General features: G+C 38.0%; 1 protein-coding gene across 1 annotated transcript in view; it reads right to left on the bottom strand.

The window, feature by feature from the left end:
* The window catches only part of angpt1 (angiopoietin 1), a 52,148-nt gene that overhangs the window by 8,817 nt on the left and 24,417 nt on the right, over positions 1-18,914 (bottom strand). Inside the window, exons 5-7 of the mRNA XM_035681141.1 lie at positions 13,657-13,784; positions 12,289-12,390; positions 8,595-8,761 (exon numbers count right to left, since the gene is read on the bottom strand). Of these exons, the coding sequence (XP_035537034.1) occupies positions 8,595-8,761; positions 12,289-12,390; positions 13,657-13,784 (397 nt within the window). The remainder of the gene's footprint in view (positions 1-8,594; positions 8,762-12,288; positions 12,391-13,656; positions 13,785-18,914) is intronic.

The following is an 18,914-nucleotide window of genomic DNA, read 5'->3' as shown; positions in this document are numbered from 1 at the left end:
TAACCAAAATATTTAACTGTGAGGGGAATAATTTGGTTCACACCTCTGGGGAGGTCTTTTAATATCCACTGGGGATGCTGGCTTGTTTGTGATCTTTTGACTTATTAAGAAAGTCAGAGTAGCGTCAGTGCGTGCCATCCTTAAGGAGTCATTTCACCAAAATTACAAAAAACATATTTTTTTCCTGTTTTTATCTTGTCATGCAGCTTTTGGTTTTATTTCCAAAGCTCTGAGCTCAGACCTGTGCTGATCACAAATACCACCCAAGTCAACTTAAACTTTCTCTGGAGTCTTAAAAGAAGGACAGCTAACACTAGCTAGTCCCTATTCATCTGTATAATTTAAAATCAACACAACACCCAGGAGAAGGAGCTTGACAGTGGCACACAGCAGGTGTTGAAATAACATGAATAAAAAACATCTTGTAGGACTCACTTATAACTTGAGCTAGGCTAAGTAGCTGCCATTTTCCTATGGAAACAGCATGATGGATCATACAAAAAGTTGTAAAGGGACAGGCTGCTGAAATTGCTAACTGCTCACCAATGCTATGTGGAAAAATGAGAATAAAATGCCTAGTATCAACATTCATAAACTATACAGGGATATGATGTGGTCCGGGGAGTAGTGCACCACAGAAACTGTCAATGCGTCTCCTAGCAACGCCGTCAATCAGATGACATCCAACCACTGCCATGGAAAATGCCACCCATTTGAAAAATGGAAAAATGGAAAAACTTCAGTTTGAGTTTAATAGAGTTAAGGCACGTTTTTAAAGAAACATTGTCTAGGTTGAGTATGATAATAGCAAAGAGCTTGCTTCGATAGAAAATCCCAATTAAAACTGTACACAACAGGGTCTGACACCAATCCTTAGTAACATTGTTTCTGAAAATATTTTTTAACAGATAATCCAATGTTTTTAGCGCCAGAAATGAAATTCCACACATCCATACTGGTGGTTACAAATGTCTCCAATGGAGATAAATCAAAACTTAGGCAAATAAAAACCCTAACTATTTGCATGACTAAATACCACTAGGCATTAATGCTTTTTTTTGGTGTGTGATTTGGGTGAACTGACGCCTTAAAGCTTTGATGCAGATTCAGTTTCAGTCATAATGAGTCTATGCTCTGGAGTATTACAGCTGCAAACTGTGTACGTGGGAAATGAGTTGTAGCAGGGTCAGGTGAGGAATCAGATGACTGTGATATGTTTTGTGAGAACTCTTCCAAGTAAAACTAGGTTTCAATGAATGGCATTTTATCACACTGCATCTTAAAAACATGTACACTGTTCCTACAAGGACACTTTTTAGTTGAAAAACATACCATTAGTTTTGTATGTTTAAGCTTGCTCATAAAATATGAACATAGCATCACTTATCTACCATGAATATTACAAATAATAAACAATTAATTGAAATATTAAAAAAGATAACATAAAAACATCCGTCATATTTGTTGAGATGTACTAATGTACATGTACTCAAATGAAAGTGGTTGCAGCTATTTTTTTTTAAATGTCACTTTTCATCTTTTGACTGACACAGCCAAGCTTAGCCTGCTCGTTTTCTTTGATCTCCATACATGAAGGCAACAACCCAGGATCCACTGCATGCTGTGACACACCTGGCAATCATTAGCCTCCTGAACTGCAGTCTGATTGGCCCATTGCAGAGGTTAATCACCCTGACCAATAGTTTGCTTCCTACTGCAAGGCTGGAGAGGTGTCTGGCTGGCTGAGACCCGCTTGGCTGCTCTTTTGCCACTGGGTGTCATATAGCTCCATTGAGACATATATACACTTATATAAATAGTATGTATAGATATATAGGTTTGCTATAGTGCATATAGATTGATAGTACAATGTTTTCTGCAGTAAAGTTACTGCCTAAGGTATGTGTAGTAAGTTTCCAAATACACTGATCAGCACAATCTTCTTTCTTGTTTCATGTCCATTAAAAGGACAATTTACTACAGGAAAAAGAGCTGGTTATATTGCGGTGTTAAAATGGAAATCTTCAAATCGCACGCTTTTAGTTTTAATGAAGAAAGATCATTGAGGTTATTGTTTTTGTGCCACTTTCCTTTGAAAACCACTGGAACTTAGTCCAGTTAGGCATGAAAATTAATTCTTCACTTTTGGCACAACAATTTCAACCCAAGGCTTATTAGCTTTTGCTGCTGCTTTCAACTGCATTGCAGGAATCTCCATCTGCAGATGGAGTTTGTTTTGTTGCCATGGAGATGAATCTGTTGATATGTGAGTTCAGTAGCTATGACTGCATCCAAATCACTTTTAGGCAAGAGATCCATCTCCATGACAACTAAGGACTCCATTCACTGATGAAGACCATGTGGTGTTGTTGAAAGCTCTGGACAAAGCTAGTAGGTGAATCTTGCGTTTGGTTTATTTGTGTTATCAGTAATTTATTTAGTTGTTCTTTGATATTCGTCCTCACAATCAACTTTATGTCAAATCAAATAAAAAACCCATATTACAACTTTAATTACAGATAAACTTTAAATCCACAACAGATTGTTCATTTCTAACAAGTCCTGTTGCTGATCCTTTTTTTCTGTCCTACTTAAGTGTTGTGAATCTTTGATGCTTCATCTCTGTATCATTGGAAACTGTGGAACCTGACGCTTCCAAAGATGGGGTTCAAGTAGACATAACTTGAGATATCCAAGATTATCTCAGTGTGAGTCTTGGAAAATAGAGGGGTCACCATGTTTTGGAACTCATATCTCTGCCAATTTCTTTCCTAAATCCTCACATGAAAAACATCTAAACGAGATCTATCTGATTCCACAGGGAAATCGGGCCATTACCATATGGAGAAATCACTGGATTTAAGAACTTGGCTCTCTGAACAAGGGAGGATATTGAATAAAGATGTAATGACTCGTTCAAAAATAAACATATAAGTCTTTCCTTCTAGCAAGGAGACTTTAAAAGTACATACAAAACATTTTTCCCGGTAAACCTCAACTTGTGTCTGTGCATATATTTAACTACTATGAATGTACACTGTTCCTCAGATGATTTTGGAAATTATGGTTCTCTCTGGTGCCCAGGGTATTTCACTACATCTTCACATGCACATTAATGTTTAAGGTGCATTAAACATACTCAAACATTAACTGACCAACATTCCTTTGCAAGTTGCATGAAACTTTTTTTTTCCTTACTAAAAAAGTAACTTACCGTGTCTCTTTCTCTTTTTACACAAACCCTTTTTATTATCCCCATACTGTAACAACACTAATGTTTTATTTCAGGGCATACATGTCTCTTAAAACAACTATGAGCATTATTTAGGAGAACAATTACTGTATACTAAATGCCGCTTGCTAGTTTTCCTACCCCTGTATTACAATGTCTACTGATAAAACATGATTATGCACATTCTACAACTCCTTTAAGAGCTAAGAGATAAATGGAGACACAAAGGGTACAAAGTGGTATTACGAGACAGGATGGGCTGAAGTTAACAGGTTAGCATGGTCACTTAGAGATAGAATAGATATTTCTTCAACACAATACGTAGACATCTTTGACATGATGTAAAAACTGTTATTTCTTCACATTCTGTTGCTAATTTTTCATGATTTTCAAATGTTTAAAAAAAACTTGCCAACATTCAGTAAGTTAACATACACTTCCTATTTTGAGTAATCTGGTCATTTTTAACTTTCTGTCTTTTTATAACAATGATTATCTTTTTTGTCTGTGATTGTCATATACGTCTTTATGCAGACGATACTATATTTTACTTATATTTTACTAGATTATTCTGTTCCATTGGCCATAGAGAAATTAAACCTCTTCCTGAATGCACTGCAAGAAGCTGTGTTTCCTTAACTCTTACCACTACATTGTATAAGACACGTTCAGTTAGTCTATGGCTGAGAGACTTATTATGTCTCATTGGTATTTATTTATTTACAAAGACTTGTGAAATTGTATCATGGAAAAATGTACAAAGACCCCAATAAAACAAAACACCTGTGTAACTTCAAGCCCATTCTCAAGAATCTGCATAAAACTGTCTATCTAAGCCAGCACTGTCTATTGTTTATTTCAGTTTGTGGCTTTTCTTGTTACGTAATGTAATTTTGTATAACGTGCAATTTTCTTCATTCTGTACTATATCTTCCCTCTGACTCAGCACTTTTTTACTTTTTTGATTCCATCTGTATTTTCTCTAACTAGCCTCTCGCTTTTTCATGTCTGTGCTATTTTGCTTTCTGTGTCATGCAGGTTGACTTTCTGCTCATATTGATATGTAGCACCAAGCCCATTTTTTCAGCAAAGAAACTTTGATAAATGAGGGTGATTAACTGGATGTGTTGATCTGATGGCTATCGTTACAACAATATTTGCAGGTCATCAAATTATATTTTTATTATTTTCCTTTCTGCAACCCATGCTGTATCACAGCAACCAAATTAGCTATGATGATAGGGGATTTTTTTCTGTTGTTTATGAAGACGGTAACCTCTGCAATTATGGTGACCCGACTCACAATGAAGAAAAAAAAGAGCTCATTTCACAATCTTATGAGGTTGTGGTTCAGTGGGAACTTTGTTGCTCTGGTCAACCTAAATTTACCCCTTACAGTGTTGTCCATAAGATTTGTTCGTTCAACATTAAAACAACATTGCTGATGTCAGCTTACACTGTGCAGATGTAACCAGTGATTTGATTTCTTCTTTTTTATTTGGCTGCTATTGCATTGATGTAGCTGTTTTGATCTGCCCCTGCTCTAAAGCTTGACTTCTAAGAGTTTTTCCCCCCTGTAAGTTCTTGGAGCCCGAGGTGTATAAATAAGTTTTGGAAAAGTTTATAGTTAAGCTATTACTGTTATGTATTTTCATTGTCCATTAATCTACACTTTATTTTATTTCTCTATTAATCAATTATTTGTTCTGCCAATTGAATGTTACAGAACAGTGGAAAATCCCTATCACAATTCTACAAAGCCTATGTTGAAATATTCAAATTTCTTGGTTTGTCTTCCATCAGAAACCTAAAGATATCCAGTTTACCTTAGAAGGAAACCAGCAAAACATTCAGACTTGAGAAGCTGGAACCTCAAAAAACAGCAAACATAATTTATCAATTATCAAAACAAGAAACTTGTTTCAATGTTCCAATTTTCTGTTCTTTGACCAATCAATTAATCAACTTATTTTCCTTCACTGATAATAATGTCTGCACATCCAGTAAACAACAACAATAACATGGCTATGCAAATCCTAATAATCTCAAAGGGTTTTCATTCCTACAACTGAACCCAAGTACTGAAATTATACCTTATTCTGAAAATATTATTCAAATGATTGTGTATTATTACGGAGCCCCGGAGGTGACATGAGAAAAATCTGACTGTTAATAATTTACTGATATAACAGTTGTACTATGTTGGACAAAGCCAACAAGAATAAAATGGCTAAATAAATAAATAAATGAATAAAGATGAATGACAGGTCCAAACTTTTAGAACACTGGGCATAAATATGACATGATTTCATTTCTAAAGGATTAGGACCCTATATTTCACAAAGGAATAATTGCACACCTCCCTCCCTCTCTGCAACTTGAGTAATTTCCGTTCCACTTATGTATATACAGTATACTGTATGTATGAAACCAAGAAGCTGGCAGCAGGACAAACATTTCCTGGCTGGTAGTCAATATTATTTATGATAAATGGTGAGTCGTGTGCATTGTTGGATTTGTGCTATTCAATTATTATACCTGGTTTTGAAGTGGTGCTTGTAGTTCATGGCCTTGTTTATGTGCTTTTGTTCTTACAGCGTGTGTTTGAAACAGAAAGAGAGCGGCAGAGGAAGATTGACTGTACCATATGAGGTCTTTGTAAATGTTTGTCTGACTCACACTGACGCAGACTTTATTCCAGTAAACCACTACGGATGACAGAAAATAATCCAAAACCAACTAAAAGACAGGCCATATCACTTACAGCTATCTCTTATGTTTCAGAGCAATAAATGCAATTGAGAGAACTTGTCGCAGATTGTTTGACATTTAAATGCAGTGAGGTGCCAAAGCAGAAAGACTAGAGAACGTGGCAGCGTCGGCTTGTTTGGGGCCAGGCCATCTGGTTTGTTTTGGCTTGTGTTTCAGAGGAGCAATGTGTGATTATCATACCACAACTATTTTTCAAGAACAAATCTATTTATAGAGATCAGCGTGTCGATTGGACTCCTAAACAGTATGAGCCTGCATCAAAAAAGGCTAGAATGGCTGGGGATGTGCTTTGCTTGCCTCAGCGGGACAAAAACAATTATTGTTTACCTATATGAAAAGAACAAAAGATCAAGTTTGAGGTGTTAAATTATGTGTAAAAAACAGGAAAGGACGATGTAAAAGTAAATATAAATGTGTGTATAACTATGTGTTAGTTGAATGGTGTTGGATTGTTCGAAGCAAAATTTGCTTTACATTTTGATAAACACCTTTTTCTTAGATACAGTACGTATACAAGTACATATTGAGCCCTACAAATATATATGGACTTGCACTTTACATATCTGTGTGCCATGTTGACAAGGCTGAAGTTAGTGCCTGTGCATTCAAACAAGAGCTAGAAATAGAGACTAAAGGTAACTAGAGGTGTTGATTCACTGAGCCCTCACCTCCCAGTCACACAAAACCTCAACTTCGTTATAAAGTCATAACAAAAAACAACTTGATCTCTTCCAGTTGATTGAAATCCATTTTTCCAGTCCTCAGAGAAAACCACAGAGCTCACTCCAGGTACAAGCTCCTCAAGTCGGAAACATCGGAAAGTGAAACCCCTGTCATCGCAAGACAATTGTGAAGATTAGGTATGGCAACAAGCCTAACAGCCCCCCGCTGTAGGGGAACACTTGAAACTTTTGAAGCTTGGGTGCAAGGAATGGAAGGGTTGAGGTAAAGGCTTTCAAGCAACATAATCTTGTTCCTTATTTCGTCATTTAAAGCTAAACACGAGACATTTCGCAACTAAAGGGACCTCTTATCAGAGAGACCCAGCCATCCAGTGAAAACTGCAGAATTGGGGATGTCAGACCTTCTCCTCTGAAGCCAGCAATTGCTTGGAACTCAGTGGAATTTGCAGTAGTTTTCCACATCTGAGAGGGCCAAGCATCTGCCATAGTTTGAGGCCTGTTATCATTAACCCCCTCAAAAGAAAACAGAAACCTTCGCCCCCGCAACACACAAAGACAAAGCGTCAATCAAAGGAAGATTTGTAATGAGGAGACGATGACAAACGGCACATTTGGTTTGGAAGGAATTTGCAAGGAGAAAAACCTCGCCACAGACTTACATAACAGGATCGACATGATTGAAGTGTCTGGAGAGCTTACAGTTACTGGCCATGCTATAATCTTGACACTTTTGAACATTTTGTCTTTCGATTGAAGTATTATTCACTTATGCGATTGCTCTCCTCCTTCCTTCCTTCCATTAGTGGAATAGCTGAAGCTGAAGACACAGCTTCACAATATTTTGATATGCATTGATCAAGGCGAGAAAAAAACTAAAGGTGTGTCTAAAGGAGTCTATCACCTTTGTCTAGTGTCTCTGTTATACTCAATTAACTACAGTGTTTGTTTGGGCTGCCAAAACGTGACCTATGCTTAATATTGTGTCTGAATGCATCCTGTATAGACATAGAGTACTGAATCTTTTGGTGCTTTCACTACACAGACTGCACCTATAGTGCTTTGAGCAAAACACAACAAAACAGTCATGCAATGTGTTCACATTGTTGTTAAGCAGGAATAATGTGGATGTTTAATGTACTAGCATGCTAACATATTTTAATTAGCAATAAACACAAATTACAGCTGAGGCTAATGGGAATGTCATTAGTTTGGGAGGTGGTTGATCATTAACCAAAGGTCCAATTTGCAGCATTTACAAGTGTGATGTAGAAGTTTGAAGCCACTAGTGCATGTACACTGAGAATGGACTTTACAGTAGGAAATCTTTAGAAATTACCTAAACTTGTCATAGACTCTGAAATTTTTTCATGAGTTAGAAGAAGTTTATCTCTTTTTAGCTTTTAATGTGGAAATTAAAATGTTTTTGCAGAAAAAAAAAATAAAAATCAGACGTACATTATTGTTCCAAGCAGACTATTTGTATATACGTCTTAATTCATGTAGGGAGGGGATCTTTAAGGCAGTGGTTTTTCCTCAAGGGACCCCTTTTCTATCATTTAGTGAACTGCTGCTTAAATTACATGTTTTATATATATTTCATATTACATTCAAAACTGTACAATGAACCCAAATAGTGAACCCAGCAACTGCCATGCTTATAGTGTGGCTAAAGTGGTTCAGTTATTTGCAGATTAATTCATTTATTCATATGTCAGCCTGAAGTCTGTATCACTTTAACATGTGGTGCAAATATGTGACTGCAGCTCAAACCGCCACTGAATTCTGCAAAAACAGATCCAGTCCTGAGGATGTTTACCAGCCAATATGAAAAGCTGTATGTGTTCCTTGGCCTGAAAAAAACAATTATCCCCTTCTTTGTCTACTGGTAGCAATATGAACAGTTTTACCTGTAGTTTTGTTTCTCACTGCCGATTTGGAAGCGGTCATATAATGAGAAGGCTTGGTGTCCGTCCCAGTCCGTCAGTTCTACACGGAGGGCATACTGCCTCAGGCTGGTCAACTGGTAAACATATTCATTCCCTAACCAGTGCTCTGCAGACACGCTCCCAAAGCCCTGCAATGAAGGAAGAGAAACACAATAATTGGTGTAGAAACAACACTGAAAATCTTTTTTGAAAATCATAGGCTTTATTATTATTTGTTGCTATCTCCTATTTTTTCTTAGAATGATAAGATCTCAACACTAGGGGATTGTGGAATGAATGGGAAGGAATTTTTAAATTTATTTATTGATTTATTTTTTGTCAATCAGAAATTAGATCAGAACAGTTCCGCATAAGAAATGTGGTTGCTGATCCAGATATGTTTCTGTACTGCAAAACATACTTTTTTTTTTTATTCATAGCATCCTTGCGTTCTTAATAATTTCTCTAGACTTCAGTAAAAACCACAGACAGTACTCACATTGTATATTAACATATTTTATGCTGGTTTTAAGCATTCTTTTGGCTTGATCCTACATGTGGGTAGACTTACCTATCTATAAAAGTTCCTAAATTGGTACCAGCTGAAAAAGGTGCACACCTTTTTCCATTCCTGTCTTCCACTCTAGTCACACATGTTAAACTCATTATTACTTAAAGACTTCTTTCCCAAAATATATACTGCATGCACGGACACTCCTTCAAACAACTGTAAAAGCTTGTATTTGATCAGAGTGGCTCCCGGTCACAGGCAAAGTGCTTCTGACAGCAGCAAGAGCAGTGGATTGCAAAGGGGAATATCACAAAGCAGGATGACATTACAGCTCTGACAGGATCGTCTGGACTGATCCATTAAAGATTGGGAAAGCGAGGGGGGGGCAAACTCAGGGAGAAGTCTGTGTTTGCGCTGAGTGTGGTGATGAGAAATGGGAAGGAGGGAAAGTAAATATGGGGCATTCCTCTGGCCTTAGGCATGTCCTGCCGAGTGGGTGGAAGAGAAAGTGACTGGGGTCCATTACCACTTTTTCTCTCTTTTCTTTCCCTTTCTCTACATTTGATCTCACTCCTGATGAGATGCTCCCTTCTGACTGGCTTTCAGCTTGATCCAATGCCTCCTACTGTGACTGTGGTTTATCTCAAGAACCCTGGCTGGAGTCAAGCTCTGTTGACAGTTTTCCTTTGTATAGTTCCGGTGCTTTGTGATCCTTCACACGCAAACCTGATCTACATCAATCAACTCAGAAAAGATGAGGAGATGATTAGTCATATTGTTGGACTGAGTGCTCGGTTTGCATTTCAGTTACACTTGCTAAATTCACTTTGTCTGGGGAAAGAAGTAATTGTAAATGTTGAGCACTGTTAATCTCAGGAACTGTTGAACATTAGAAATATCAACTAGAATTACAGTGTGAGAAAACAGTGGTTCCTAACCTTTTTGTTGTGTCATGTATGCATGTTCTTATGAATAGATGAATTGAATATTATTCAACAATAATCATTCTAAAGAAATACAGATACAGTTACATTATCAATGTTTAGGTTGTTCTGTCCAATCTGAATTCCTACTGCTTGGAGTGGTAGAAGCTAGACGTTTCAACCATTCATCCATTTCATTTAACAATTTATCCGTTACTTTTAGTTTACTATTTCAACTGTTATCCATTCATTTCAGTAAACTATATAAGCAGTATTCAATACATTAGATAACTATTTCAATTTTTTCCCATTACTTAAGTATTTCAACACACTCTCAATTGCAACCCGTGATGTTCATGTGTTACAATTGCTTACTGGTTCCTTGCAACTTACTAGTTAAAGATTGCAACCAGTTTAAACCCCTTGACTCATCCAAACGTGAAGGAGAAACTACAGTGGCTGGGAAACAAGTCCCTACAATATGTAGAGTCAGTGTTTGGTTTGTTCATTCAGGGGTTCTGTAGAAACATGGTGGCTCAATACGGTAGAATTTGTAGAAAAGGCTCGCTCTTTCTGTAGATGAAAACGGCTCAAGATCATTCTTATTTTTTGGGTGATTATACACCAATGTAAACATCTAGATATGAATAGTATATTCAGTTTCTGCCAATAGATCCTCCTAAATGTTACACACTTTATTTAGCTGAGCTTTTCACTTAGCCCCTGGCAACTGCTTAAATACTTGTGGGATACTTAGAGCAGTGGTTGCTCTACAAGCACCATTTTCACATGCTGATAAGATGAAAGAGTGAATTGTGATTCAACTTGCATTGTCCCTTGTGATGTGCAGTCTCCTGGTAATGTGATTACAAACATCAGATGGTCTTAAGATCACATTTTAATATGTGCACTATATCCCTGTTGCCAAAATTCTCTCCATGGTCCCACAAAGAAAGAGCATCTCAGTTTTGACTGAAAGATTTACAAATCCACCAAGTGCATTAAATCTGTGAGCACAAGCCTTTGGAGACCAAGAATGAGAAAATTAATAAGACAATAAAACACAAATGATCACCTACAGTCTTTTCAAGGAGAAGAACATGGATGCTAAGCTGTTAGATCAGCACTGTAAATGTCAGCCAAGATCCATGAGTGTGCCCTCCTGTACTGCAATGCACTCTCTATAACACCTGTTCGTAGTTGGAGGGTGTCCATTTCTGTCTCATGGGTGCTTACATTTAAGGCCTGAACATGACCTATATGTTTTATATATTATATATATTTCTTTTTATATTTTTCTCTTTTGTCTTTTTTGCTCCCTTTTTCTTTTATTATGACTCTTTTTTACCATTCAAACCAGTGTTCTCTTCCAGTTAAGTGGTTTTATTTGATCTAACTTGGGAGTTGTCTGCTTTATATGTCTTGGAAACCCATTCACATTGACTGGTAAATTGTATACCAAGAGCAGTGGAGACGGGAAATAATTAAACTGGAAACATAAAGCAGATTACAGTGGATAGAATGAACATAGTCCATTTGACAATAAACTTACAGCTAGTGGAAGGTATACACAGGTGACTTACACAGCAAACACAAGCAATGCAACTGCCAGCAATAATAAATCCAATTTCCCGTCTAAACACAGCTTAGGTTGAATATGTTAACACTCCCAATGCAAATATGCATACATTTCTCCTTGATGACAAACAGATGAAACACCTGGCAGAGCGCTATAGAGACTAAACAAATATGTTGTTTTTACATTTAGGTATAATAATTTCCTGTTGGAAAAGAGGAAGAATAACAGCATGTCATTGAAGCCTCAGCGGATAAGTGGAGCAAGTCTCAGACACCCTAGACAATATTGCTAATACACAAACGGCAGAGGAGCTGTTGCTCACGATGAATGATATCTGGCTTAAGTCTTCCAAATGGTCTTGGATGAGTGGATCCTGCCTCTTAGTTTTCAGCATGTATAATTGGGGCCAAAAAGCACACTCTATTTGTCAAAATCCCCTTGCGGAAGTGTGTTTTTGTAACAGTATGTTCTGTTGATCGCACAGTTTCGTAATTTATGCCTAATGGATATGGATGAGTATATGTATTCTCTCCCTTTGGGTTTTTGTGTTGACTCACTGTCTGTACTTTAAAGGACCACCATTATCATCTTGCCTTTAATGGATATGGATGAGTGTCTACATGCCGGACAAGTGTCTGTGTACACTCATTCGTCTTGTCTCACCAACTTGTACTCCTTCCATGTTCTCTGGAAGTCCACACTGCCGTCTTCTCTGCGCTGGATGACTGTCCATCCACCACCGGCTGTTTCCATGTTGCAATACACCTACACAGTTGAAAAGAGAGCAAAGGAGGGTGGAAAACACACCATTAAGGTAATGGAACACCCATTGGTCTTTGTACATTTTTTAGGATTCAAAGATGTGATGTCATGATGATAACTAGCAAGCTAATGATTCCAACATTCAACGTGACTCTCAGCGGCATTACCAAACAATGAAGGGTCATTTGGACAAATATTTTGTGTCAGACACTCCTTTTCCCAGCTTTCATGATGAATCATCTTTGGGAATGCGACATATCTGTGTCCTCCTCAAACTTAATCAGCATCTCCTTATCCCTCACCAACTCCCTGGAGATGTTCCTCATCAGACAGCCTCATTTCTACAGGATCAAAGTGGAGGTCCTGGGTGTAATGTGGCCCTTAACCTTGAACCTCAGTGTGTGTAAGCTGATAATGCAAGGCTGGTGCTCTATCTGCAGTGTTGCTCTTTGTTTTGAGGAGGAGACCCCAGGGTGGAGTGGAGAAGGTCTCTCACCTCAGCCAGCCCACACAGCTGAACACACATGAACACAGCCTGGGTATAATTAAGGAAGTACCCTTGACAGAATCATTTCCCCCAATACTAGCTCATCATTCATGGTATACATGCATAAAAAGCACACACACTCGCACACACATCTTTAAAGTTGATTTGAAATTAAAATTCATGTTAGCTAATATAATCAGTATACTGTATGGGCTACTGTATATCCTTGGTGTTTGTTTCTTAACTTATGTCCTTCATTGATAGCCAATATAGCCAGTCTTCTTGCTGTTGTTTAAAAAGGTCAGAGGCAGGTATTATTTGAGACTGTTTCATAAGTAGAGTACAGCAGCACCAAACTTGAGTTTGAGAGACAGAAATCAACACACAAAAACCTGCTAACTTTTAAAATCATCACTCCTATTAATCAAAAGTATATAAGTATACTGTAGAGGTTAAAAACACACACACACACACACACACAATTGGCGATCAGCTCAGTGTCCTATATCACGTCCCTGTTTCATACCATACCCCCCTGCACTCACAAAGCTGCCAAGGGTATTTTCAGCTCTCAATATTCCTGCAGCAGCTAGCGCCCATTATTCACACTCATCAGTCCAGTGGTGGCTCAGGGTCTTTTCAGCTCAGTCGGAGAGAGTTGAGTCTCACACAAACAAGTGAAAACCTGTAAATCCACTATGAAAGCAGCCTAGACGTGATGAAAAGGCAGATATTTTCACATTATAGTCGAGTGCTGGCTGTAAGATATTGTGGCTTTGCACCTTTTTGGTCTCCTGAGGGTTGATCTGGATGGTGTAGACTCCGTTTTTTTGGACGCCAGCCTGGTAGAGGTCAGCACAGTCACGGAACTTCTTCTCTTCATCCACAACCTTTGTACTATTAGGTACAACTGCGGATATGAAAGAAATAATGGAACCAGTGTTACACAATTTTACAATATAGTTATACAAAGACAAAGTAAAGTGAGCCCATGGTAAAAATTTGTTTTTGATCTTCACTGCTGAGAGCTGTAACCTCGAAGGAATACTTTGATATTCTGATAAACACGCTTATTCACTTTCTTGCCAAGAGTAAGATGAGAAGATCAATACCACTCTCATTTATATGTGTTTAGTTTGAAGCTGTGGCCAGGAGGTGATTAGCTTAGTAAAGTAAAACAGGTAGCTTTTACAGGTAGCAGATAGCACCAACAGAAAAATAAAAATGGCATTTGGTTTTACTAGATGTTGAATTATTTCTTGGCAAACAACAGCTACAGTGACTTCCTGGAGTCTTTGCTTGATGCCTGTAAATCTCAAGGTGACAACAAGACTCCAGGAAGTCATTTTTAAATTTGAAGAGAATTTCCCTAGCTTCTAGTTTTAATACTAAGCTAAGATAATCACCTATATGTTGACTTTTTAAGTGATTCATTTTTGTTACAAAACCCACACAACATTTTGTTGCCACATGTGCCAGCTGTAAGTCAGAAATATGTGAGGAGTGAATTTGGACTTGTATTGGTGTTACAATATTTTGTGATTAAAGAAGGGACCAAATAAACACTTCATACACCAGATACAGACACAAGAATAGCACTGTAAAAAAGTCCATGCTATTGAAAACTGTTACCCTTCATGCAACCTTTTGTGTCTGACAAGTATGGAAATCATCAGTTTTGTAATGTTTTATGAAATCACAAATTGCAGAAAAAAACCTTATCAGGTCAATTTATCATATTTCAGATCTTTACATCTCAGAGGAGAAAATATTAAAGCAGTCTGAGTCAGAAGCTGATCGGTAAAGTCTCACTGTGAGTATCTTGTAACAGCCAGATAAAATCTGAGGGCGACTCACTTATTAGCAAGAGAAAAGAAGTTCATCGACTGGATGATCTCCCACTCCAACAGAAAGCCTCAGACTTTGACAGACCAGCTGCATCCATTTCCATCTGTAGATAATTATGGCGGCACTATTTTGAAACCAAGCAAGGGGCTAAGGACAAAATACTACAAGCTATAAATTTCAAGTTCCTGTTATAACAAGTGGTTTATATTTACCTTCCAAGCCCTTGTTATATTGATGGAAATTCCTTCCGATTTTCCTTTTTTTCTCTCTCTCTCCTCTCCCTTTCTTCCTCCCATATGAGGGGTTCATCTCAGTTTTCACACCATTGTTTTTATTGTTTGAATTGTTGAGTCAAAGAAGATGTCAGGGAAAAGTGAAATGTGTCAGCGATCCTCAGCCTTTGCTTTGATCCCCCCTTACGAGCTCAGAACTTCCCAGTGGAAGCAGGCTGCTTATTTGGGTGTACTATCTGAGCATTTTGACAAAGTATTGAGTGTCAGCGACAAGAATCTCCTGCTGTGACAGGTTGACAGAGTGGGCCCTTGCACTCCAGACTCTAATACAACAAAGAGTGGCCCTGTCAGGCGGTAATTTACCCCAAGCCGGCAGACGGTGGGGCACATTTTAGAGGCCAGGGAGATCATTGTCAGAGGGGAACGTTCTGGTATTCGATCTGTAAAAGTGTGGACAATAATTTCACAATTTTCGTCTATGAGATCTCCCTTGGTGGAATAAGACTGTCTGTCGAGGGACTTGATGCTCCAGTGTAGGAGCGGCTCACTTGAACAGCTTGCTGCCCAGCTCTACAAATATTATTTATGTCCCAATATTTATTTACAGAAAAATATTTTGTGGTTCAGTGGGGACTCATATTCAGTAGGGGGTTCATGTGAAAAGATCAGCAGGGCTTGGGTGTTTGCATAAATCAGTACCCTTGCCAAATGAGCCCAAATACTAAAACTAAAGAGAGTGAGTAATGGAGCTAAATGGACTGCTATAGACATCACTGCTCCCATGTGACTATAATCAGTCTCTAAATGCCGTCGAGAGTTTAAGTGATTCCATACAAGATCCAATGAATTTCTCTGGTGTATTCATATATGAAAGATGCAAAGCACTATAAAATAATACCAGTTCATTCCCACAGTACATTTTGTAGTTGTAGTTGTTTGTGTGAAAATCTCCATGTAATGTGTCCCAAGATTCATGAGATTGAAGTCATATTTGTTTAATAAAAATAAATCCTACTTCCTTTAATATACTGCTAAGTAAAGAGCAGACATTGATTGCTAACATTTTCTCAGTTTTAATGCTACACTCTCCTAAGAACTACAACATATACAACTACTTTGCATTAGCAAATACATTATGTGTGATTTATATGCCCCCTGGATTGTGTTTTTTTAATCAAGGATTAAGGAATTTATATGTAAAATAAATCTGTAAAACCCTCACTGTTAATAGTATTTTAATTGTTTTTCAAAAAGTAACTGCTCCTTGCAACTTGTGCATATTTTAACATTTTTATGGTTATATTTACTGCTTACTGAATGCACTTGATTAAGTTTAGTGAAAGATCTTGGGTCAATATTGAAGTCAACACTAAGTTAAAGTGCATGAGAAGGAGTGAATTGAATTTTATATTATTTATAATTTATAATATTCAGCCAAAACCACAATCTTCTTGTACACTTAACCAAATGTAGTAGTCTAAACCTGATCAAACCTAAAGTCCTGTGCTTTGTACACCCAACCATACATCCTAACGCCCATCCCATGATGTCTGTGCTGTAAAAGAATGTTGAACGTGAACATAATCTTGTGATGCTTCTTTTAAAACATAACTGGCAAAGTTAATTATAATATATGCATGTTTTGCTAAGGCCAGGTGAATGCAAATAATTAAATGACCAACTCTGGTATCTACTGCCTTGTTAAAAGGCTCTAAAACATATTGGTCCATTTAACATGTGTGCAAACGCTACATATAATATAATCGTCTAGTATAGAATAAAGTCAAGAGGTACCCATACTTTTAGGAAGGTCAACGAGGTGACTCGTAATAACTGCACGCTTTACAGGGTCTTTGCAACAATAGGTGTCAACTCATTCCATTCTGCTTGTCAGTGAAGCATAAAAATAATTATGTGCAGCACTTAAAACTTTAGTCTGGATCATGAAGTGATGTCTAATAAAGCGGTTTACCATACTGTCGTGTTGGGGCATTATAAGCTGCAAATGCCATTTTTTTTATGCTTTGCATGCAACCTTAAAATAATTCCACTCTCTTCGACTCTGAGTAAGCAGCTGTAAAAGTGATGTATGTCATTCATTCAGTGGGATAATAGAACACTGTAAAACAAAATCATATTTAGCAGCCAGAATTTTTTACAGAGTGTTCTAAAGCTGAGATCAATTACTGTTAATAACAGTGTGTGGCTCATTGCACCCTAATGAGGTTTGGATAATGATTACAACCCAAACAAGAGCTCCACTGCTGCATCTGGCCACATCAAAAATATCTCCTTAACCCTCAGCTAGTGTGCTGCATTGGTTGAAAACAAACTGGAAACCATAATTTTAGGAAAAGCAATACATGGACAAATAGGAAAAGTGTACATTAATAGAGATATAGCTTTAAAACTCCCTTTTCTATCTGTCATCTTCCCCAAAGTTGATTTGAGTGAATTCTTTAAAGGAAATGCTCAGTTTTCAAAACAGGGCCTAATGCAAGCAGATGCCATTCCATGGCATGAAATGCTAACCCTTTTCTCAAATGAAAGCACTAATCCGTTTCTCAAACAAACAAAAGCCCTCCCCTGAACATGAGCTCTGCTGCTTCTGTGTTTTAAATGTGGTTGAAAAACAGGGGCAGTGCGTCAGATGATCAGTGAGATTTACCTACTCCTTCACATCCTTTGGACGGGGCTTCCCGCAGGAGCTATTATAGTTTTACTTATTTGGGCTGGGGTGAAATTAGGGTTCTGACCTCTGACCCGCATGCTCGCCTCAACCTTCAACACCACCATGGAAGAGGAAAGGACCAACCACAGAGCAGCAGCGGCCACGTTCCATTTCTATCACCTCTTATTAAGGCAGCCACCAATCACAGAAAGGGGAACGGGCTGGGGTACCCTGCTCTATTGACCCTACTGACACTGAAAATAGCAGACTTGGTGGCAAAATAAAGACCAGAAAAGTATAATATACAGATAATTTAGTTAAACTTGGCAGATTACAAAGGCAGTGAAACAGAGAGCCAAAACTATTGCATCAGGACACACTTGAATCTCAACATGAAAAATGCAAAGATGATACATATTGACCAGTCAGGCCAAAATGGTCTTAGAAGACCTCTAGTAATTAAATGTAACATACACAAATACAGACTAAACAGATGCAGAGCGACCAGAGGCGGCCTGTGACCTTTGTTGCATGGAACATTAAAATTACAAAATGGAACAGCACGATAAATACAAAGCATATGTTAATCATGTGAAGTAGTTATCCACTCCTACATCCCTTTATACCCTTGTTGTTTCCTGCCTGATGGGAAACCTCAAGGAAGCACTGTGAGGCGTCTCCGCAGGAAATCCACAAATGGAAGTGAGGTTGCAACCAATCCCCTGACACAGACATTCATGTCAAATCTCCTGTGACCAATGGGATTTAAGGCCAGTGTTAGGATCAAGTGGGTTTGGTGTTTAAATGGACGAGAAAGGGGTAAATGAGTTCACTGCATTTGACCGTACAAGAAAGGTTGCATTGCTGCTGGGTCAAACACAGGGCCAAAAGGGAAAACCCTGTTCTCATATTAACAGAAGGGAGAGACTCGGGGGAATAACATAAGCCTATTACTTCATAACTAGAGTCATGTTTGACGTTTTAGTGAAGCAGTATGCACAGATTTTCTAAAGTTAAAGCGTGAAAAGCGATAAAAAAGAGCACCATGCTGGTTTATGAGAGGCACCAAGTCTCTTTAACAGGAGCACACCGAGTTACAATAAGAACCATGTTTCTTTCTTCATGCTGCTCTCACTGATTTATAGCCAGTACATCCCTGTGTCTCTCAGTATGGGGTATGGTTTATAGAACTGGTGTCATCATAATTTCATGTGGATCATAAAATGTTGTAGCTGTGAGATCTGACCAGAGGAAGTAAGTAATCCAAAACAAGTTGAGTGCTGCCTCA

The sequence above is a fragment of the Morone saxatilis genome, unplaced genomic scaffold (genome assembly GCF_004916995.1).
Source record: "Morone saxatilis isolate NCDOM2014 unplaced genomic scaffold, NCSU_SB_2.0 Contig9, whole genome shotgun sequence".
In the NCBI taxonomy this organism is placed as follows: Eukaryota; Metazoa; Chordata; class Actinopteri; family Moronidae; genus Morone; species Morone saxatilis.
This window is presented reverse-complemented; position numbering and strand designations above follow the sequence as displayed.